The 23,276-nt window shown below is 50.5% G+C and overlaps 1 protein-coding gene across 4 annotated transcripts in view; it reads right to left on the bottom strand.

Moving 5' to 3' along the window:
• Acsl6 (acyl-CoA synthetase long chain family member 6) overlaps window positions 1-23,276 on the bottom strand; it is a 60,552-nt gene that overhangs the window by 33,433 nt on the left and 3,843 nt on the right. For all 4 annotated transcript variants that reach the window (XM_031351065.1, XM_031351066.1, XM_031351063.1 and 1 more), the window contains exons 2-9: window positions 10,118-10,338; window positions 7,208-7,322; window positions 6,496-6,560; window positions 5,406-5,507; window positions 4,913-5,012; window positions 4,076-4,254; window positions 3,108-3,140; window positions 1,642-1,693 (exon numbers count right to left, since the gene is read on the bottom strand). In XM_031351065.1, coding sequence (XP_031206925.1) covers window positions 1,642-1,693; window positions 3,108-3,140; window positions 4,076-4,254; window positions 4,913-5,012; window positions 5,406-5,507; window positions 6,496-6,560; window positions 7,208-7,322; window positions 10,118-10,312 — 841 coding nt within the window. In that variant the 5' untranslated portion in view covers window positions 10,313-10,338. The remainder of the gene's footprint in view (window positions 1-1,641; window positions 1,694-3,107; window positions 3,141-4,075; window positions 4,255-4,912; window positions 5,013-5,405; window positions 5,508-6,495; window positions 6,561-7,207; window positions 7,323-10,117; window positions 10,339-23,276) is intronic.

The raw sequence follows: 23,276 nt of genomic DNA, 5'->3' as shown, positions 1-23,276 counted from the left end.
TTTCAACAGCATGAAGTATTTCCCCAGATAAAAGGGCAGCATCACTGACCAAGTGAGCCACTAAAAACCTGAAGCTACTTACTCTTGGAGGGCATGGAGATCCAAAGCTAAAAGCCACAGCAGTGACTTGTTCCCCAAAGCCATGTCACTAAAAAAATCATGCTGTGAAACTCAACACCAAAAAGACTTCAGAAAGTGCTATTTTAAAAGCAATACAAGCCTAAAGGACACTTGTAAAATTCTGGGCTGGCTCTGGAGAGTGGAGACTGTATAACTTTTCTGAAAGGATTTAATAAAATACAGTTGAAAAACATCCTGAAACTCACTTGAGTCAGTGGTCAGAATCATTCCCATCTGCTATTTGATAAAGGCCCACCCCTCAGGACCTACTGACTTGCATAACCCAGCCTTTGTGTCTAGTCAGGGGGCTATCAAATGCTGTGTGCACTGTTCCTGTAAAAAGCTGGGGAATCCCAAATCACTTTCCACTGAGGACTATCATCAAGCTGGCCAGTTCTTGGTCTGGAAGTGAATGCTGGGAACTTCTTGTCCATTCAGGGTGAAGCAAGTGATGATTTGAACAAGAATGTCTCCTATAGTCTTGGGCATTTTAGTACTTAGTCATCAGCTGGTGGTACCATGTGGGCAGTTTAGGAGGTCTGCCGTTGCTGGAGGAAGGCCACTACATCACTGGGGACAGGCTTTGGGACTGTAAAGACTCAGGCCCTTGCTAGTTTGTTCTCTTTGCTTCTTGCTTGCATTTCGAGGTCTGGGCCACCCATTGTCTTATTGTCTCCACAACCACAGACTCCAGGTCTCTGGAACTGCAAACCTAGATAAGCCCTTCATAAGTTGACTTGGTCATGGAGTTTTATCACAACAATACAAAAGTAATGAAGGCATTTTCTAAGCCATCTGATGAACAAGGCAGAAGTGACAAGAACACCTGGAGGGCAGTTCAAAAGAGCAGGAGGCTGGTCCCAGGGCCTCCTTGTGGAGCTGGTTTTCTGTCAAGCCTGCTAGCCTCACAGACTGTGCTGAGGGGAGCAGCAAAGTGAAAGTGGGGATGGGGGGTCTGTGAACTGAAAACTGCTATACCCAGACCTTCTCCAGGAAGTGCTTCTAGATTATTCTTGTTGATCTTCTCCTTGGTCAGCACCAAGCAGTCATTTGTACTCATGCCTTCTTCCTGGTGAGCTTGCCCAAGGCTGCTGTCCTTACACATCTCACCCCACATCTCATTTGGCACCTTTAACTTCTTCCTTCCAGGTGAGGACTTGGGGACAGTAAGCCCATAATTTCTTCCTGGTCTCTGACACAAAGGCCAGAAAGGAGCAGAAAACAGAGAGGAGAGAGCTATTTCCCATAAAGAAATGACTCCACAAGCAGAGACCATTCTCTAGCTTGTGACCTAGCTGCCTAAGTTCCTTTGTCCTGGGTCTAGCAGGTGCTGAGTCCCTCATCACCTGTCTACATCTTCCCAGCCCTGCCTTGCCCACCGTGGTCAATGGCGGAAGCGGAAGGGAGCCAACAGCAGTAGCTGAACAGGATCATGCTGACTCCACTCCACAGAGGGCACAAGAGACACCTGAAGTCTCCTGCCAGGCAGCCAGGAAGAGCGGCATCCGGGCCTCAGCTTACCTGTTGTACCACTTGTGAAGCACACAATGGAAAGGTCATCGGGCCGTGGGGGCTGTGGGAGCGAGAAGAGACGTATGTTGGGGAGAGCTGGTGGGATCCTCTACCACCCTGTCCTGTGCGTGCGTGATAGTGATGTGTTGGGCATGTTACACACTTGTGTGTACTACAGTTGGAAAGATGGGCAGGTGATTGTCTGGGAAAGAGGAAAGAAGCATGTACATGGATACATACATGCCTGTCCTACAAACCTCATACCTGGTCCCATCTCCCCTCCTCCAGCCTGAGCAGAGTTCGACATGGGGTTGGGCTGCAGAAACCAAAGATCCTTCCTTTCTAGTAGGCATGGCTTGCTGTTGAGCTGTTTACAGCATCCCAAGCTCTGCATCAGGCCCTAGCTGCAGCACTGGGCCCATGGTCCTAGGTCAGTAGGAGGAGCCCACCTAGTCCGTGTGGACACAGAGAACATCTTCATAAAGAGGTGGCATGTAAAGTGATGTGCAAAAACCCACAAGATTTATCTGGACAAAGGAAGCTCCTGGGAGGGGACTTGTCTGTTCACAGACACTGTAGCGCTGGACGCAGGGCATGTGGAAGAACCATGCAGCCATTCTCTGAGGCTGAGTCAGGGGTGGGAGAGATGTAAAAATACACAGGGTACTCATGGAAGGATCTAGGAAGCAGAGCTCTGGCCTGCTCTGGCTTGGAAGTGAGAAAGCTCACCAGGGGTGGTGAGGGAGTAGGGTGGGACCCAGCAAGAGGGGGCCTCGAAGCCAGAGGCCTTGTGAGAAACTTGAACTCCTCCTTTCAATGGCCAGTCCAAAAGGCAGAGACCATCACTGTGACCTGATCTGGGATGGGACTGCATGGGTTGACATCCAGAAAAGTTCAAAGAATGAAAATTGATCAAGAAAAACCCAGAGTGGTGTTCATGCATGCAACCTCAGTACTGGGAGGCAGAGTTGAAGCTGATGTTGGACCTCTGTGCTCACTCATATACACTTGCATAAATGCCTGCACACATACAAACATGAATGTGTGTGTGTGTGTGTGTGTGTGTGTGTGTGTGTGTGTGTGTGTGTGTGTGTATGTGTGTGCCCCTGGGCCATGAGGTTCATTTCTAGTTCTTAGATGTTTCTGTCTGTCTCATGCTCTGTATGGTTCACATTAGAGAGAGAAAAATTAAAACAAAAAAAAAGACCTCCCCATAACAATGTTACAAGAGAACTGAGGGTGGCCAGGCCTGGATGTCCTTGTGTCTCTCTCCTGTCCTCAGTCCTTCCCTGGGCTCCCAGCCCACAGCAATGTTGGGCAGTTGGGCAGGCTCTCCTAGGCTGCCTACAAGATGTGCTTATTAATATAGAGGCACTTGTTGGCCTGTCTCCCCAGCCATGTGCAGTGAGGGGCTCAGACAGGACCATTCTTACTCACTAGCTTGCTCGACAATGCCTGTTGGGAGTTTAGCTTACCACGGGGGCATGATGATTCTCTTGGCCACAGTCCTGAATAAAAAAGAAAATATTGTCTTAAAAAAACTCAAAGGTTACCATAAATTAAAAAAAAAAAAAATCAAAATCACTCACCACAGTGGGCTTGGCTCTTACACCAAGCCCAGAGTTTAGGGTCTCTCACGAGACATGGGCTGTGGTGACAAATGCCACGTGGGTGGTCCCTCCTCAGACTTATTCTAGCCTGAGGCTCCTGGTAAGAGGAGGAGCCCACAGGCCCATCCCATAAGCTATAGACAGGGAGTCTGGTGCTCAAGGTGTAGCTAGTGCTATACAGACACCACTTGGTTTGAGACATGTTGGGAAACATACACAAAAGAATGGATGAATGACTTGGGCTCTAGATGACAACAGTCAGTGATGGGGGGGGCAGTAGGGAGGCAGGGAGAAGAGCTGCCAGTGCAGGTGTAGCTAATGTTACAAAGTGTTACAATTGCATAGGGTCATGGATGCAGTGAAGGACACAGAGAGAGAGGCAACTGGAGGGCTTGGCCTCATAGTAGAGGCCAACTGTTCTGAGCAAGTCTGGGGCTCAGGAGGTCGGGATGCCTTACGCTGCTCTAATAGTCCACATACTGCCGCCAATCTGATGCCTCTTGGGGTGGTCGTGTACAGAAAAATTAATTTTGTCGGCTGCTGTAAGGGTCTGGATCCTATTAAAAAGAACCTTCCCAGGTTCCTGGATCGTCAGTCCTGTGGTACACGTAAGTTTACACCTTCTGCAAGTGAGGAAGCTCAAGAAGCCATGTGAGTGCCTCCCAGGCTAGTGTCATCATCCATCTGTTGGTCCCTCTTGCAATGCCTGCCTTGCCTTGTCACCAATGAATCTGAAGGGCCCAGAAGAGCCCCCCTCAGGCATGAGTGGGGTAGGCAGCTAGCAGCTGTGAGCTGGCAGCCCACGGCTGGAACTCCTCCATGCAGATTCTCACCTCTATAGCCTGCATGGACTTGATGTCCACCCCGCACTTCTTTCCCCTCTCTCTCAGGTCATCCTCAAACGGCTCCATGAGGATGATGAGCTTGAGGCCCGGAGTCTCCTTCCTCTCCACGTGGTCCAGCAGAAGTGTAGCCTTGTGGGGTTTGTCCACGATTACGGTGGAGATGTCCGCTGCGGGGACCAACGGGGAAAGGCAGGCTGAGAAGGTGCAGACTGAACAGGCCACGACAGGCCACTAGACCAGCTGGAGTGTAAATAGATGTGTGAGGCAGGCTATGAGTGTCATGCATGGTGTGCACCATGAGCATTGGAAGGAGACGAGGGCAAAGGACAGGGAGCATCCTGAAGCAGCCCCATTAGCTTAGGTCTGCCTGGGATATTTACTGCCACAGCAAGAAATAATGCCAAGCTGCAGGAACCTTACATGGCCATAGCCTTTTAGAAAACAGAGAGAAAGGCTCTCTCTCGGCATCCTAGACCCATGGAAGAAGGCTTTAGGTGAGGCCTGAATAAAGACAGTTCAGACTCAGGAGGCCAAGTCAGAGGCCATCATATAAGTGATTCGGTTTGCTGTTTTCAAATTGTGAGGTAGAGTCTGGTCTCCAGCTGGCTGTGCTATGGAGGATGGCTTTGAACTTCTGATCCTCCTCCTTCAACTCTCCAAGGGCTGGGATCTCAGACATGTCCCACTGTGTCTGGCTAACATCTCAGTATTTTCTGAGAGCAGAAATAAGATTCCTCTTATGAATGCCCAACCATCCGTGGGACCCAAGAGGCTGGGGAATGAGGGCTGCCTGCTTATTCAGGAGAGGATGGAGCTGGGGCTCACCAGTATTGATGATGTAGCTGATAGACCCTGGGCCCAGGGTGTCATAGAGCGGTACCACCACCATGGAATATGTGTAGCAGGCCAGCTCAGCAATGATCCACTACAGAAATGCAAAGTTGGGGTTAAGGGGAAGGAGGTAAGGTCAATCCAGTGAGTCGGTGTGGGCCAAGGCTAACCCAAAGAACCCTAGATGATGCTTGCTACACTAGTGTATAACCCCTGGATTTCATGGACAAACAGTCCAGATCCATTCCCTGGCCCTGCATGGGCCCCTTCATCATGACTTTTCCTCCTCTGCAGCTCCAGGTGCAATGTGGATGGGGCTTGGATAGGACATCCATTCCTGCTGCAGGGAAGAGCTGGGCATGCAGTTGGTAACACTATGGCCCTAGATCTCACTTTTTGTCAGTCCCAAGGCCCTACGAAGAGCAGAAACAAGACTCCCAATCCCTATTCCACTGGTACCTCAGAAAGCAGTCAGATAGATGCTCACCTCCGGCCGATTTTGTGCAAAAACACCAATGAACTGCTCTGTGCCCACTTTACAGTCATGCTGGAGAAGTCCTGACCCCAGAAATTCAGCTCTTTTGGCCACCTGCACACAGATGGGTCAGGGTAGAGAAAGGAGAAGGCTTGAGCAGGTATTATCCAGTCTTTTCTCCTCTGGGCTTCCCATCCAGGCACACAGGAAGCCCCTTGAGCCTGAGGCAGAGGGGTTCAGTGGGAAGGCCAGAAAAAATAAAACGTGACCTGCTCTTGTTTGTCAACATTCCATCACAGATGTATGTGTGTAGGGAGTTCATGAAGCCCCCCACCTATACCCTGGGAGATGTCCACGTTCAATAGCTGGGGTGGGGTGGGGGTGGTCATATTCTTCAGTGGTGTAGTCACTGATAAGATGCTCATGTTCCTGTAACTAAGCCTTTACCTATTCCCATGTAAGCAACCCCACTGAAACTCAGTGGGCCACAAAAGCCAAACAGACAGGAAAGTGTGTGGTGTGTGTGTGTGTGTGTGTGTGTGTGTGTGTGTGTGTTGGGGGGATTTGCCAGGAAGGAGTTCAGCGGGATGAGAAGCAAAAGCAATTCAGACACATTATATACATCATGATACTGACAAAGAGCTTAAAAGCAAGTATAAGGATGAAAAACAAAAACCAAGGACCTTGTAGACATTGTACATCAGGCTTCAAATGTGAACATTTCCCAGTGTAATACATGTCTCTAAAGACTTTGAATAACGAATACTTTAAAATTGTATGGGTATTTGTATATTTCAATCTGTTCTATTTTACTTTTATGGCTTTCTACTTTTTTTAACCACGTTTGAGAATTTTTTTTTTTACCATGGATAATATCTGAAATGACTGTTACTATGCAGATAAACCAGACACTGAATTCATATTGTTCTATTTTTCATATTATGTCATATAAAAACATACAACACTTTTCAAGGTAAAAATATTAATTTTTTTTACCTTGAACTTCAAGAAATGAGACCCCTGCAACCCAGCTAGGTACTCCTGAGCCTCCCCCAACCCAACGGGTTGGACGGGGCTGGACAGGGTCTGTGACCTCACTCACCTCTTGGTAGGACAGCCACTGGTAAGGTTGCTCTGGCTTCCGGAAGCCTAGACAGGGCCCGTTCCCTGCAGAGAGATAAGTGGGCCTTGTGTCAGGGAGGACTGGCCTCCTGCCCCTGTCCACCAAGCACAGGGTGGAAATAATGGGCCATGGGTGCCTCTGGCTCCAGGAAACTTCCCTCCAGCAGTGTGTCTCACCTGCTGTGGCCCACAAAAAGGTCATAAGAATGCAAGAACAGCTTCTCCCTGGGGACCAGGGAGGCCAGGAGTGAATATAGCATGGTACCTAGTTCCCACTATGACTTACATGGCAGTCCCTATGGGAGATCTAACAGGGCACTTTTACTTGGTGGCAGTGGGCAGTAGGAGCAAGTAGCAGGATGGCCCTCGGTGACTGCCTCCCTTTCTCTCTGGGACTATTGAGGCATCTCAGGGGTGCAGGTTCCAAACCATAGTTGACAGTGTGATATGACAGTTCTAGGCTCCCTAGGGGCTGCCCGTGGAGGGTATGGAGAGTACAAGGCCTGATACAGGCACTCAGTGTGAACCATTGAAGCAAAGTTGAAGTGAACCCTAAGCCGTGTAAGTCACCTGCTTCTCTTACTGGTGGAAAGACCAGGGACTCTCTGCTGACCTGGGCACCGCTGTGTCCCTCGCCCCATGCTGGAGATCTGCTCAGTGCCTGATACAGTTTTCCATATACCTCTCCTTACCTGCGATGCTAAGCCCACGGCAGAACACCTGGTACATGGTCCGGGCATCATCATAGTAGTGGGTAAGCAACTGAGTGCAACCCCCAATCACAGATCGCCGGGCTCCACCACTGTCCTAGAAAACAAACACACTAGAGAAGTTGGTTGAGGCAGGCAGGAACATCAGGAGTGGGTCCTGGAGTGTACACATCTTGGATGCACTCTTGATTCACATAATTGAGGCTTGGAAGTTCTCACATTCATGGCCTGTTCACACCAGAGTATTCACATCCAGTTTGTTTGTGCCCACACTCAACATAATTAGTTACTGCACACGGGCCCAGTTTAACCCTGTCTCACACACATCTGCAGTTGACAAGCACACAGCTTTTTCATACCAGATCAGCAAACACATAATGCCCACATGTTCTAGGAACTCTTGAGACATAGCTCTAGAATAGAGTGGGAGTCTGTTAACACTTAGAATCAGGATCAGCCTGCCAAGGTACCCTGTGCCTGGCCTTCTATTGCTATGCCCCTAGGACAGCTATGTATAGATTTGAGCAAAGAAGATTGGTACCCATCATTGACATGCTAACATGGATTTGCCGATGACCATGCTTTAAGGTACGCTCCAAGGAACTGAAGACTAAGAGTGTGTGGTAGGGGGAGAACAGACTGGCCAGCAAGACCCTGAGCCCTCGGCAATGCAGATCCAGAGAAGCATGAAATGAAGGCCCTCTATGACGGTGCCAGAGACAGAAGTTGGGCATCTGTGCCTTCTTCTTCCCCAGGGTCCCCAAGCCCAGAGCTCTTCTACCATGGCCCTGCCTGCTCTCTCAGTGCTATTTGGGTTGTCCTGGGATGGCCGGGAGCCGGCTAGCTCTTGGAACATTGAGTCTAAAGAAAAATTAGCACCACAGAACAAGCAGCCAAATGCAAAACCAAATGCAAAACCACAGGCAGCTCTCAACCGTTTCAAGTGGAAAGTTCTGATCGGCCAGTTCTGCCCAAGAGACTCACATGGGAAGTTAGGGGGACATGTTTTCAGACCTGCTTCATACCTGGGCAGCAGATATGGCATTGCACTAGACTGTGTGCCAGGGATGGGAGGGGGCAGGGCTTGTGTGTGTGTTTTGGGCGGCGGTCCCTGGTTAGAGTTTGAGGGAGGCACAGGGATTGGCCAGGCAGAATGGACAGCATGTAGTAGCAAGCACACATTTGTGGTAGAGGAGCACAGAGTGGTGGGGGAACTGTGGGCAATCTGCGGTGCTCTAGATAAACACGAGGTGAGGTGAGAGCCACCTGGAGAGGGCCACAGACCCGGGAGCAATGGTTGGGCTTTGGGCGGAGGGAAGGGGAGGACTTTAAGCTGGGGGAAGTGAAATGGTCTGAATTATGTGTGTCCTAAGGAGTCAAAGAGTGCTTGCCACCCTCACCTCATTTCTTGCCCATGTCACCTTTGCCTAGTTCACACAGACACTCGTGTTCCTGAAGGACAGCCACAGAGAAGTCTTCCCTGAAAGGGTGGATCTTTCTGCAGGACAGGGACAAAGGGTCTTCCCTCAGGTGTGTCCGGGTGAGTTGCAACTATTCGCTGAACCAAAGTCCAACTACTCTTAGTGGTTTCTGTGCTCCATCCTACCAACTGCTTGGCGCTCCTTTGAGTACTCAAGTACTTTACAAAACAGAGCTCAGGGAGGTGCTTTCGGGCCTACAGCCCAGAATTTCTCTTCTCTGTTCTCAAGCCCCACACCACTGGGCTTTTCTGGCCCCTCTCCAACTGCCCAGCACCAAACACAAGCTAGTGCTTCCAAACACCACACACTTTCAAGCCCACCTGGGCCTTCGCATGTATCACTCCTAGGGAGACAGCCTGGCAGTCCAGATCTCTGTTCTCTCTGTGCCCTTCCCAGCTGGCAAAACATTGCCAGGCTGAGGGGTCACCAAGATGTATGATCCAGAACAAAATGAAGTGCGTAATTATGTGTAGTATGACCTCACTAAGAGCTGGGAAGCAGAGTGTGGTGATATGCACCTGAAATCCTAGGACCAGGGACCCAGAGGCAGGAGGATCAGGGGTTTGACGCCAGCCTTGGTTACATGGGACCCTATCTAGAAAAAAAAAATAACCAACCAACCAGAAAATGGTTAGGAGATGAGGCTATCTCTTTGCTTCTGGCTGGAACAGAACCAAAAGCCCAGCTGCAGGAGGTAGAAGTTTTTCGGAATGAGGCCTTTGTTTTCTTATGATCCATGTGAACGCACTATCCATGGAAATCGCACAGCAAAGTTTAGAACACAGGCAGAATTAAAAACCAAACAAGCCAAAACAAACAAACAAAACCAAAACAACAGCAACAAAAACTAGTTACTCTTTCAGAGGACTGGGGTTCAATTCAGAACCCATATGACAGCTCACGACTATCTGTAATTCCAGTTTCAAGAGATCTGGTACCCTCCCACAGACACGCATGCAGGGAAAACACCAATGCACATACAAATAAATACATCTTGAACAAAGGCCAAAGTCCTTAAGTTCCATGGAGATTCAAATCTCACTAGTTTCTTGCTGGCCAGCCAGTGCATCTTCCTGGTTACTGCTAACCTCCCTCTGAGCCAGCCACTGTGAGAGGAAAGGGCCCTGGGATGAGCTCAGCTCTGTTCCCTGTCAGCCAAGACCCTGCAGGCCCAGAGGACCTGCTTAGCCTGCCTGGTGGTCAAGGTTGGGCTTTGCCTGTGGTCAGTCCTTGGTCGAGGTGGGAGGACCATCTTGCTGGCAACCTCGCCCAAGGCTGCTGCAGAGCCTGTTGGCTGGTTACCAGGGAACTCCAGGATTTTTTGGGTTACTTGGGGGTCAAACAAACTACAGGTTTGGCTTCTACCTTCTGGAGCTACTTCGCATGATGGGACAGATCCTGCCCTGCTCACCTCCACTTCCTCCGACTGCTTCAGGAGGTTGCACGGTGGTTGCAAGGCCTTTGGCCGGTGAGTGAGCCAGTAGGCAAGGATGGCAGCCAGTGCACCCATACTCACGAGGGTGGTAGCTGAGAGGCTGCGGAAAAACTGACCCAAGTCTGAGAGCTCGGGCAGCCGCAGGATTCTCAGGATCTCCTGGGTCTGCATCTTCTCCAGAAGTGAGAGGGCAATCTCTGTAGGAGATAAGAGATAGGTGAGAGAGGAGACCAGGCAGACAGGCCGTGGGGGGATCGATAGGGGAGGGGTCAGACCTGCAGTCTCCTAGTGTAACACAGTGCAGCCCAGAAGCTGGACACCTGGAGCTGCTTTTCTCTGGTGAGAGACTAGAGCCCTCAGTGCTCTCAACCCGACAACCTGGCATCAGTTTTCCTGAGAACCATATTCCCGTGCCCCGGGCCATGGCTGACAGCTGATTCCACATCTTCCAGGGGCCAGTATGCACTGGCAGTTCTGGGCATAGAGTCTCTCAGGCCTCTGGATCCTTTGCGGCCCTGGTCACAGATCTTTGATGATGTTTGCTCCTGGGATACAGAGAAGATAAACAGATCGCAGAAGCACCCATCATTGTGTCCAGGATGAGTCGGGTGGAGGGATGCAGGCTGTACCAGATCCACCTCTGAGCTCAAAGCCAGGCTTTGATTCTGAACTAGCTCAGATAGATATAGCTCAAGGCTTTGCGACTTGAAGGTGATGACCACTGTGACACTACCACACATGGGGTACCAACAGGCATAGCTGGCCCAGTCTGGACCAGATATAGTTAATGGAGCAGAGGGATGTGTCTAGGCACTAAACTGATGGGAAGAGGAAAATAAACAAGGTTAAGAGGAAGGACTATAGTGACGGACGGGTCTAGTGGTACCAGCACTTCCTTTGACGTACAGGGGGTGGCCAGGGCACACTCCTACCCACTGCGGTTCAGAGAATGCAGGGAGACATGGAAGATGCCCTGGGGGTGATCAGGGCATCCTCCGGAGATCTATGTCCTTCTGTTAGCTGCTAGGTGATGACACATTGGCAGAGCAGGTATGGCTCGCTAGGCTCTGGGTTCTGCATCTTGCTCAGGACTGAGAGGTTGCAGAGGAATTGGTCAGGTGTCAGATGTTGGAACTCACACTGGGGCCCCTTAGTGTCACTACCAGGTATGACCTGGAGCTAGAAGCTCCTGGGATACGCATAGATCTGCCATTCCGGTGGTTGCAGGGCAAGCTCTGGACTGCCCCACTCTGCCTGCAGGCTGCCTCTCCATGGCCCCTTGACATCATGGAAGTGGTAGGTATGGTTTTCCTACTCAAGAAACAAAAATAAATGCCAGCAGTGGTGAATTTAGGACAGGAGCTAAACAATTGCTTGACCTCTGACTATTTATTCCTCCAATAAATAGTAGTTGAGCTAACCTATAACATTATCACATGGCATGAGGTCAACTGTGCAAAATCATCATAGGCAGAGGGAAGAAGGCTCTTTGGTTCAAGTCTCTATTTATAAACTACACACGGTTAAGCATAGCCTATCCTCTCTGAACCTCCATGTCCCCATCTTTGAAATGGGCACAGCACCACCGTGTATGGCATAGTCAGTCACAGAACTAGAGACATAATTACAAGATGCATTTGTTAGATGGGGGAGGCTGCTCAGCCCTGGAAAGAGTAGAGGCAGGACTGGCCCAGGTGGTCCAAACACTGGACAGAGACAGTTTGACCCAGACCTGTGCTTCCATGGGATTCACACTAGGCTTTCTGAGTTCTAGGGATACAATTTTTTTGGGGGTGAGGGGGTGTTTCGAGACAGGGTTTCTCTGTGTAGCCCTGGCTGTCCTGGAACTCACTCTGTAGACCAGGGTGGCCTCGAACTCAGAAATCCGCCTGCCTCTGCCTCCCAAGTGCTGGGATTAAAGGTGTGCGCCACCATCACCCTCACTAACCTCCAGGTGTGAGTGTTCCTAGAGATTTGTGAACGTGGGTCCGTAGTCTGGCAAAGGCATCATTCCTGATCTGTGGTGCTTGAGACCTGATTTAACCAACAGTCTTTTTTTGTTGTTTAAATGTGTATATTTTGCTTGCATGTATGTCTATGTGCCACATGCATGCCTGGTAAAGGTCAGAGTAGAGCGTCAGATCCCCCGAAACTAGAGCAAGGACAGTTGTGAGCTGTGTCGGTGCTAAGAATTGAGTCTGGGTCTCTGCAGAGCCATCTCTCCAGCTCCTTCTAGAAAGCAGTCTGCTTAAGCGAGACCAGTGACAAGGACAAACGTCCCACAGCTCTCTCTTTCTCTCTCTGCAGGTCAACTGACTAAACTAAGATTCTCATCAACAAAGCAGAGTTGCAGCTATGGACCAAGTAACTCCACCAAGGAGAACCTCTCTGTGGAGGGAGGGCTCTGGGCAGGTGGCGGTCAGGTGGCCTTCTCTTCTCAGGACATCCCCTTAACTAAAATGTAGATGGGGAGACCGAGTTCCAGCCAGACCTACCAGATGAGTGACTCGCTCACTACCTAGTGGGAAATCTTGATGCTTCTACCAGCTTTTTGGGTGGGCTCTGAGCTGAGGGTGTTTTCCTTTAGTGAGATGGACTGACTCAGCGGGCCCCTATCCAGCCCCAAGGACTCCTCTGGATGGTTTAAAACCATGTGAAAGAGGCTGAAAGAATATCTTGAGATCACCAATCCCTAGTCCTTGGCAGTTGCTCACAGACAGACCTCAAGCTGCAGTGCAAGCTTGGCATCCGAGGAAGAGGGATGGCTCGGTCACCCATCCACCCTCCCACCCATGTATCTGGCAGCCTCCACGTGGTTTCTGTTCTCACCAACTCAGAGCTGCAGGGTAGACATGAGGGAGTGGGCAGTGTTGTACAGTATGGTCTATGCTGTGATCAGAGACACAAGGTGGCAGAGGAGGTGCCTGACTCAGCTATGACAGGGCTGAGCAGGCTTCTGGCAGGAAGTGACACAGTTGTCGAGGCTGAAGGGTGAGAAGAGGGAGTCCTAGGCAGAGAGAAGCCAACAGGCAAAAGCTGGAGAGTGCCGGGAACTCAGGGGGAACTGAGCATTCTCTTCAGGTAATAAAGCCTTTGAGCCCCTGAAATCCTGTACAGAGGTCCCCGTGGCAAGACCGTGAGGTTAGTCTCCGAGGATCAGGAAAAGTGGCACTTGGTTGAACTTCCTGATTCCTAGAAAAACCTGTCCTAGACACCACACTGCTTAGTCCTCCCAACAGCTTCTGTAGTCACTGCGGGAAGGAACTGGAGCCGACTGTGTTAGCAAGTGAGGGGCATGGAATGCATTCCCTTGTTTCCTGTGGCCACTCGACCCCTGCCAGCACACACCCATTTCCACAGTTTTCCTCTCCTTTACAATCATGTTGGACACACAGGAAGAGAAAAAAACAGCTCTCTCGCCTGGTCAAAAGGACCCAGGTCCGGGGAGGTGGTAGCAATGTGCAGAGATGGGGAGTCTGGACATGGGGATCGGCCAGAGGGATCAGTCATGTGCTCTTTGCTTTGCATACATCATAAGTCTCCTCCCACCTGGGCCAATGAAGGGCATTAGATGAAGGACATCCCACTGCTTCTCAGGTGGCTGTCTGCTGAAGGAGTTGTCTACAGTGGCCATAGCGCCTTTGGCCCGAGTCTGGCGTGCAAGCCTCCTTGGCAACCAGAGGGTCCTGTCTTACTAGCTTTACCTCCTTAGACAGTCAGAAGTGCTTGCTTTTTTTTTTTTCTGAATTTCTCTTCAGACCTGGGAGCCACTTCGGGGCAGAGCTGTGAGTCCAGGTCCTCTGAGGACACTGTATTCAGAGCCAGTGTCCACCACCAAACCCTTGGCATGTGGGAGGGGAGAGCAGAGACTAGCTCTGGGAGTCTGGTCTCTGGTTATCTAGGCCTCCTCTGACCTCTTGTTACCTGGGGTGTCTCCCTGAGGTCTGAGCCCAGCTGCCTCTTTCCATGCCCCAGGAGGCTTTTCTGGTTGCGGCACCCATGGCGGGTGGGGGTATACAGATGATACCCCAGGGACTAGCCGATGCTCCTGTTGCCAAGTGAGCTGCTGCGGATGTTTCTAACTATTCACCTGGCAGGGAGGACCCAGTGCTCAGCAGAAACTAGCTCCCCCCCCCTTTCCGGGCTTTTCCCCTCAGCAAGGACCCCGTTGGACTATCGAGTAGGAGCTCAGGCCCGTCACCTGACACTTCTGTCCACCAGCTCACCCTGGAGGGTGGATGGCCCGAGCCATGCCCCTTATCAACAAGGGTGGGAGAGAACAGAACAAAGGGAGCTACGGTAGGATGTACATTGACTCCAAGGTGATAAAGTGGAGGGTTCATAGTACCAAGCACAAACCCTATAGAAACGGCCCTGGGAGACGGTGAGCCAGCTTTGAGGGACCCCTCTGCTGACACAACTTCCCACCCCAGTACTCCACACCTTCCTAGGCTACCTTTCGACTTCGGCACGGAATGACTGCCCCTGTAAAGCTCTCAGACCTGACCATTCCCCCACCCCCAGACCTTCGACCAGCCACTACTCAGTGTGGCCCAGATCTCCAAGCTAGCCTCTTCATGTTCTCTTTCCCCTAACCTGTCCTTATGTTTGCACCAAAGTTAATTTCCTGTGACACAGGAGTGACTCTGTCATGCCACTGCCCAAAGACCTCATCTGGTTCCCTACTGCCTTAGGAACCAATGTCCAGACTCAGCGTGTTGGCACCAAGGATGCCCATATTCCTCTGAATCTTCTCTTGGGTTTCCTTAGCATCACCCTGGCTACTCTGAACATCTGTAAGGCCTGGTCTAGTAGGGTCCTGGGCCTCTGCAAACCTCGGCAGCCTGCAGTAATGGTGGACAACATGAACCAAGCCATCAGATCATCAAGGAACCATCCCACCCCCCATTGGAGAGCTCAAGCTGCAGCCTCACCAGGCCCCAGGGTGTAGCACTCTAGTAAGCACGTTAGGGAAACAGCCAGAGGTGGAGTCCAGTGCTGGGCCGAACAGCCTCCGAATCTTGATTTAGACTCTTGAGAGCTACGTGGTCTTGGGCAAGTCACTGAACCCCTCTGGGCCTCTTCTCAAATAAGATCACGGGCAGGGAGTAGATGCCAGGCACACAGTAAAGGAAGCACTTTAGTGGAGAGCAGCTAGCTGAATCAGTTACTGCATGTGTTTGCCAGCCAAAGGGGCTCAAAGACAACCTGCAAAAGGCGATACATTCACCATCCTACCTTTCCAGCAGGCTCCGGGCACTGAGGAGGTGGTGGAGCGGATCCTGCTAGAACCAGCCTCCCTTTCTAGGGCCTGTGGAGCCCAGGGAAAGAGGTTACCACATCTTGATCAAAGGACAAAAGTTGCGAAGGCCCTGCCCCTGGAGACAGCTGATGGCAACAGCTGCTCTGAGAAGATGGGGGATAGGAGAGGCGCTAGCTAACTGTAGGGATGGTGGCTCCCCGGTGGCTGTGGGAACAGGTCTTGCAGGACCAAGGCACAGAGCAGCTCTGTGAGGAGCTGTTGGCCCCTCAAGGCCCCCACTGGCCCCCCCTTCATCTGCACACTGGGCGGTACTGGCTCAAGCCAGCTCAAAGCCAAGCAACCAGACCTTAACCCTTACTCTGCCAGCCTGCCAGGGCCTCAACACATGCCCTTCTACCCTCCCTGACCCCACATTGTCTTTCATCTGGGAGGGGAGTTGGCTATGGCTTCTCAGAAGACAAAGCCTCCTCTCTCTCTCTCTCTCTCTCTCTCTCTCTCTCTCTCTCTCTCTCTCCACACACACACACATACACACACACCACAACTTCTGAGACATCAATTGGAGTCCAGGGAACTTGGCTTCAGCATCTTCCAATCTGCTGGATTTTACTTCTTTGGTGGGTCCTCTATTTTACTTTTTAAAATTATATTTGCCCACTATATGTGTGTGTGTGTGTGTGTGTGTGTGTGTGTGTGTGTGTATGTGTACAGATACAAGAGTACCATGGCATACATGCTCAGAGAACAACTTGTAGGAGTCAATTTCCTCCTTCTACCATAAGGGTTCCTGGGATCAAACTCAGTTCGGTAGACTAGGCAGCAAGTGTCTTTACCCACTGAGCCCCATCTTGCCACCCCTCCTCCACTTTCCCCCAGACATCTCTCAGGAGGACAAACACCTGGGACACTTAAGGGGCAACCAGAGATCCCTGGGTAAGTGTGTGGGAGTGAAAACTGCAGAGTGCCAGGGGCATGGAGCTAGGGGGGAAGTTCTGTTCCAGGAAGTGTGACTCAGTTGTCAGGGTAAGAAAAGCTCCTGCTTTACTTATCCTAACCCGCACAGCCGTGTGGCAAACCCCGCTAGGCCTAGCAGTGGTCTCCTCTGCATGAGGGTCCAAGCTCAGGTCTATATGTCTGAGGGGCTTGCACTCCACTTTCTTCTTAGACTTTAATTAGATGTATGGAGCCACAGATGACTGAGCGAAGGGCCTTCCCAACTCAGGCAGTGCCAGGAGAGGCTTTGTGTGTATCCCTTGTGAGATAGGGTTGCTGAGTTACCAATAGCTCACTCTGGAACTCTTTGGGGAGACTGGTTATAGCTCTCTCTCAAGGGTGGCTGAAGCTCTTTACATGCAGAAAGGCCCTGAGTGAGGGTTACTGCAGCTAGCTACTTCCCTGGCTACCCCCATACTCACAGTGACCATGCCTCCAGCGTCTGCCTTCACCGTGAGGCCATCCTCAAGACAAGCAACCTCTCAAAGTTTTCTGCTCACCCCAAACCCCTGCTGGAGACCATGGCCACACACGTGAGATGAGCAGCCCAGCAAGGCAGGCTCAGACTGCACTTCCAGAGACTCAGAAACAGAAGGAGCCTTGAGGTCAGAGTAACAAACAGAAACACAGTATCTTTTTCACCAGCACTTGAGATAAAAGCCTTGCTCTTACCATAAGTCAGGCACAGAGAAATCACAGACCAGAGGGATAACAGCAGTAATGGCAGCTGCCCCTTTGGAGATATCTACCAGGCAGAATGACTAGAAATGATGGCTGTAATGGACTAAGGGTTTCCATTGTTTCTCCTGCCACGCTGCACTCTGGGACAATAGGCAGAACTCCAGGGAGACTAGCTAGAGTCCTGCTCACCACACGGACAGAGGCCAGGCCTCATTGTGCAGGAAGGCAAGTCCTAGGCACATTAAGATCCTTTCCCTTTCAAACAAGTCCATGGTCGGATTGCCTTGGCCTCAGGGTTTGGAGTCCATTTCATTGCTAGCCTAGACTGAGGACATTGTCACAAATGCTGCAAGTTCGAGCTCAGTGAAGGAAACATCTGCTCTCCTGGCAGATGGCCAAGATACAGGGGGCGTGGATAGCTTCCTCCTGCTAGCACCATGTTCCTCGAGGTGGAAAGGGTTCAGGCAAGACACACTTGGGACTGCTAAGGTGGGAGGGGGAGACTAACTGGTGCCCTGCTTGCCTGACTATCATTTAAGAACACTGCTATTTTCTTGGGGGATACTTGCTCAGAAAAAAAATGGAAGGAGAGCAAGGATAGGGACCTGAAGGACAGCTAAGCTGGGGCAGGGTGGCACAATGGGTTGGTAAGTTCCAGGAAAAGCCTGTAAGGTGTTGGTACCTGCCAAGATCCCTCAGTATAGGGAAGGAGGCAGGAGCCTGGCTGTAACAAGGACCAGAGCTATAAGCTGAGGCCAACGGGAGGACAATAAGTCACAAAAGGTAAGAGATTACAGCTGGCACGATGTGCCTCATGTCTTCTAAGGCATGGCCTGTAGGTACCCTGAGGCCTAGAGATACAAAAGTGTCCCAGGCAGGCTGTATCTTAGCCAGGAGTGCAGCTGTTATAGCCTGGAAACCATAGGGCTCCTTTACCCACAATTCCAGGTAAGGTCTGTGTGTGTGTGTGTGTGTGTGTGTGTGTGTGTGTTTGTGTGTGTGTGTGTGTACACCTTTCTCATTAAGCAATGAATTAATCAGTCTTATCTTTGGTTCAAGGTACATTTTCTGACAAAGAAAAGTTACTACACTTTCTAGCCGCCACTGGAAGAAATAAAAGGGGATTTTCTTTCTTCCAGTGCTGCTGAAGGCAATGCTGATAAACAGAAGTCTGCTGTCTTCTGCACCAGCACTCTGGAGGTCAGGGGTGGCTAGCTAGCACTTGTAGCCTCAGCCTCTGGCCCACAGGGTTAATTTAGGGCTCAAGTTCTGGGCCCTTGGCTGGGCCAGGGACTAAGAACTCAGGCCTCCTTTTCAAGGGCAGGATGAATGGGGAAATATGCAAATGGCCGCCCTGCCTCCCAGGCTGCAGGGGAGGGCCTGCTGCTGTCACTCCACTCTGGGCCTGTCACATGAAAGGGTTTGCACTCCTGCTGCTGGCTCCTGCAGCCAGGTCAGGCTGGGGCTGTTCTCACCAGAAAACAAAAATCCCTTTCAGACCAAGGAGAAATGAGGGCCCCAGCCGGTCCAGGGAATCCTATTGGAGGCTGTTGACGCTGACCTACTGAGGGTACACATCCCTGAATTCTGACTTCTCATCCAAAGAGAAGAGCCCGGCATCTTTGGAGAGGGCCCCAGAAGCCTCTGTGGTCACTGAGGAAAGCACAAGGGGTGGGATGTCAGGGTTAGGGCAACAAATAGGAGCGCCCCTCTTGCAGTTCTGCTGATCTTGTCCCTTTTCAAAAGCAGCAACATGGATGGCTGAGATAAAGGAGACAAGTGTGTTCGTTTGGGTTTTGTATAAGGAGACCCTGATAACTCTTGTGGTGTTTACTGTGAATGCCAAGGGAGAGGCAGAGGGAAGGAAACCAGGCTAGAAACAAGAAGAACTTGCAGTGTCATCACAGAGAAGACCTTAAGGTCACAGGCCACTCTCTTCTCCACCAGGTGCTTTTGTGGCTTCTCCAGAGGCAGGGTAGAAAGGCAGGGAAATCAATCCGGGGAGATGTGAGAACAGGTCTGGACCTCCTGACTCTGAAATACAGTCGGAGCTCCACACTAGCAAACAACACCACAAGCAAGAATCCCCACACAACCGGCAACTGCTTATGGCCTTTCCTCTTTCTTTTCCTAGCTGTAAAGCTGTAAAAGTTCTACTCATCTCACCAGAAAACCTTATATATGGAAAGGAGGCATACCAAGGCCCTTGTGCACCCCCAGGGACCCCTGATTTCATCTGATCAGTATAACTTCATTCAAGGCATCTCCGAGCTATCTAACTCAGAAAGATGGGAACAGGTGAATGGTTTAACAACCTGTTGAGTTATTACTTGGGAGCAATGGCATATGCAGATAGTGCAGACAAGGCACTGTGACTTTTTTGAGAAGTTTGAACCTGAGGTTCTGAGTATGTCTCACTTTCTGAGCACACCTCTTCCTCTGAACCGTCTGGCTTTTGCCTAAGTTAAGGTATCTTTATTATAACTCAAACTGCCTAACTGCCTAATCCCAGAATTATTTTCCACACTGAAGCCAAGAGTCCTGATTTGGAGGTTTTTTGTTTGTTTGTTTGTTTGTTTTTTGTTTTTTCAAGGCAAGGTTTCTCAGTTTCTCTGTATAGCCCTGACTGTCCTGGAACTCACTCTGTAGACCAGGCTGGCCTCGAACTCAGAAATCTGCCTGCCTCTGCCTCCTGAGTGCTGGGATTAAAGGTGTGCACCACCACTGCCCAGTGGTTTGGAGGTTCTTAAAAGGTCTAGGGGGAACTCTAATGCTGCTGAGAGTGATGGTGGCTTGCTGTGTCTCTGTCCCTCACCTCTGACACCCCAGTGTCACCAAGACCTGTCCTTCAACCACAGAATAAATCCTGGATCCCACAAGCACCCATGTGAGGCTCGGGATGCTGCTCTTAAGAATCAGTGATGCAGCCGGCATCATTTAGTGTGAGAGCACAGCCAGGGCATGGCCTTAACAGCTCCTTCTGGAGCCACACAAGAGTGAAAGGTGTTACATGGATCTCCTACTTTGGGGTGGGACCACCCAGGATATTTACGATATTAAGATGCCAGATGTGTCTCCTTGAAACTTCAGAGAACCTACCCAGGGAGGAGAATCAAGAGGCAGAGGAAGAGGAGGAGAGAGGACACTGTGGGCCCAGAAAACAGGAATTTCACAAGTGAAATCCTATCCGCTGTCCAGCCTGCAGCAAGGAGACCAGGAACACATACACCCGAATCCCCAGCTAATCTGCTGGCAAAGGGAAGGCTATGTACCCAGACATGGCCAGGCTTAAAAGATGGCAGAGTGACAGCTGACTGGGGGTGAGGTGAAGGTTTACCCCAGAAAACCTCATCCTATCAACTGAATTTCACCACTGAAATTCTCTGCCTGCTAAGCAGGGTACTAGTGTCTAGATGGCTTCATGAGACCCCAGTTCTGGAAACAGAACAAAGGGGCTGCTACTTCTGAAGCCATGATGGTCCCTGACAGCCTGGATGGTTCCTACCTGACACCCCTATTTCCATGGTGATAAGTATGTTCCTTCCTTTGGCTGAGAATATCCTGTCTGGCTTCTAAGTACTTCCTTATCTGATCTCACTGGCTGGCTCACATCCTACCTGCTGCTCTCTCTCTGTCTCAGCTCTGACTGTCCTGCCATATAGCCTCGGACTGATCTTCCTGTCCAGTTTCTGGTTGACCTCAATGTTGACCGGCCTTTCTTCTCATTCCTCAGGACCTACTGTCAGTGTTCACACTGGTCTGCAGCTAGAGCTAAGGCAGGAACAGGTGGGTAGGTAGATCCCTCAGGGGTTTGGGGGGGTGTGTGTCAAAGTCCCAACACTTCAATGTAGTGGAAGAAACAGGGCTGATAATAGGCCCAGTCCTGATTACTCCTTCCAGCTCCATAGGTGAGACAGAGTGCTGTGAGCCAGTTAGTGAGGTTTGCCGATTCAACCAAGGGTTGCTTTTTTTTTCTCCCCGTCTCCCCTCCCACTGGTGGCCACTAATCACTTGGTTGGTTCCTGGCTCCAAAGGGTCCCAATCTGGATTTGCTTCTCCCAGGGTCTGGAAGCTGAGATTCTGATTGTTATCGATCTAAAGCCTCAACAGGCAGCCAGCTTGGAATGTAAGCTTGACAGGACAGAGCACAAGCCAGAGCTAGCCACTCCTGACCTTTCACAGATTTTCTCTACCCAGGGTTGGGGGACGAAGGACATTTCTGGGGAGGGCAGATGGATAGGGTCAGGTGGGTTGTTGGAGATTGGTTCTAATGCTTTGATTCAATTGGGAACATGTGTGTCCAAATGCTGAATGTCCTTGTTCCCAGTTGGTTTTTGGTAGATGCCAACGGTCAATGGCTGGACAGGGGGTGGGACACTTAGAGTTGTGCAGGCTAGGATGCAGAGAGGAATGGGGAAGAATCTCCAGGATGTGGTGGGAGATGGAAGAGGAAAGCTACAGAAGAGCCAACAAGCCACGTGAGAATTTGGGTAGGTGGCCACTGGCCACTTCCTCAATTGGGCCTGGGGTAGCAGGAGAAGGTTTAGAAGTGCCTACCCTTTGAGATAGCCAAGGCATTTTAAAAATAAGCTAATGTGTGTGTGTGTGCGTGTGTGTGTCTTTCATTCTAGGAAACAAAGATGGCTCCCGGGCGGGTGCGCACGCACATGTGATCCACAGGAACCCAAATAGGTGTAGTAAAAACTCACCACTACAGTGGGTCTATTTGGAATGAAACAACTCAGGGTCTCAGATTATTGATTAGATCTCAGAATAGATATGAGAGTTCAGCTCAGAATTTCTGTTGCAACATGTGTTACCTATTCTCACTTCTCACAGACCCCAAGCCTGCCATGAGTCAGGAGAATAGTTGGCTATGTCTACACCTGAAAGGTGAGTGAGTGGCAGGAATCCATACCCAGGCATCCTAAGGACAGCCTCCAGGCCAGATCCTGAGATCTAGTGGATGGTGAGTGAAAACTATGGCTAGGTCAAGGTAAGGGTCTGGGACTATCATACCAGGCCATCCGCAAAGGCAGGAATTTGACTGGATCTTCTTCTCAGCTGTGTTAGGCAATGTACCTAGAACTGCCTGTCCATAGAGAGACGAGATCTTGGAGTTTCAAGAAAGCAAGAGCCCTCTGAGAAATCTCCCTTCTACAAACCATCTATCCTGAAGTTGTGGGATATCTACCCATCCTACCCATCCACCCATCCACCCATCCACCCACCCACCCACCCACCCGCCCATCCACCCATCCATCCATCCATCCATCCATCCATCCATATTTCTCCCTCACTTCTGGAGCTCCTGAACATCCCAGCCCTGACAATATCAGGGACCAACCAGAATTTATCCCTGCAAGGTGAGGCCACTGACTGGAGATTCCTCTCAGCTATACTGGGTAGAGCAGCCAGCACTCACTCCAGTTTGTTTCTTAAGAGACAATATTGCATACCCCAGGTTGACTTGGAACTTGCTCTGCAGTGTTTGCATCCCAAGTGCTGGGATTGCAGGCACTTAGCTTTTACTTCAGACACTTACTTCTGTTGCTAATCTTTCCTCATCAGGACCCTCTGGCCTAGAATGCTTTTTTCTTTTTTCTACTTCATTTCTGCTTGTTAGAAACCTGGCTCTCTTCTGGGCTGCAAGTCTGGGGAAATATTCTGACCCTCAGCTTCTACAAGTGGCTACCTACTTAAATTCCTCTGGGCCTCAGAGCTTCATGCAGTAAGTGGTGATAACAGCAACACAGCATTGTGGGAAGATTGAAGGGGAAGCTTGCGGAATCAGATCCGTGGTGACTGACATACAGTGTGTGCAAGATGAAACAGAAGTGCAGATGGTATGTTTACGCTCTGTTCCCTCTTTTCATTCAATAAATTAAAAGCGCCTACTGTGTGTCTGGTGCTGGCTAGATAAACAACATACCTACTACTATATAAAACTTGTTTCTTTTTGCAAACAAGACAGACCTTCTCCTTACCACCTCGTGTACAGGACAGCCCTGAATTCTATCACATCTGTAGCTGAGCCAAGTTCAGTTTCAAGAAGGTCAACCTAAGGAGCTCTTAGAATCACAAACCCCAGAGAATCAGCAGGGGAACAAGATGGCTGGGTTCTGCTGCCCCCTGGTGCCAGCCTGCTCTTCCTAGTGCAGCCTTAGGCCCATGCAGGCTGCCGAGAAACTTAAAAAA

Source organism: Mastomys coucha, unplaced genomic scaffold (genome assembly GCF_008632895.1).
Source record: "Mastomys coucha isolate ucsf_1 unplaced genomic scaffold, UCSF_Mcou_1 pScaffold5, whole genome shotgun sequence".
Lineage (NCBI taxonomy): Eukaryota > Metazoa > Chordata > Mammalia > Rodentia > Muridae > Mastomys > Mastomys coucha.
Note: the sequence above shows the minus strand (reverse complement) of the source record. Positions and strands in the feature narration are given on the sequence as shown.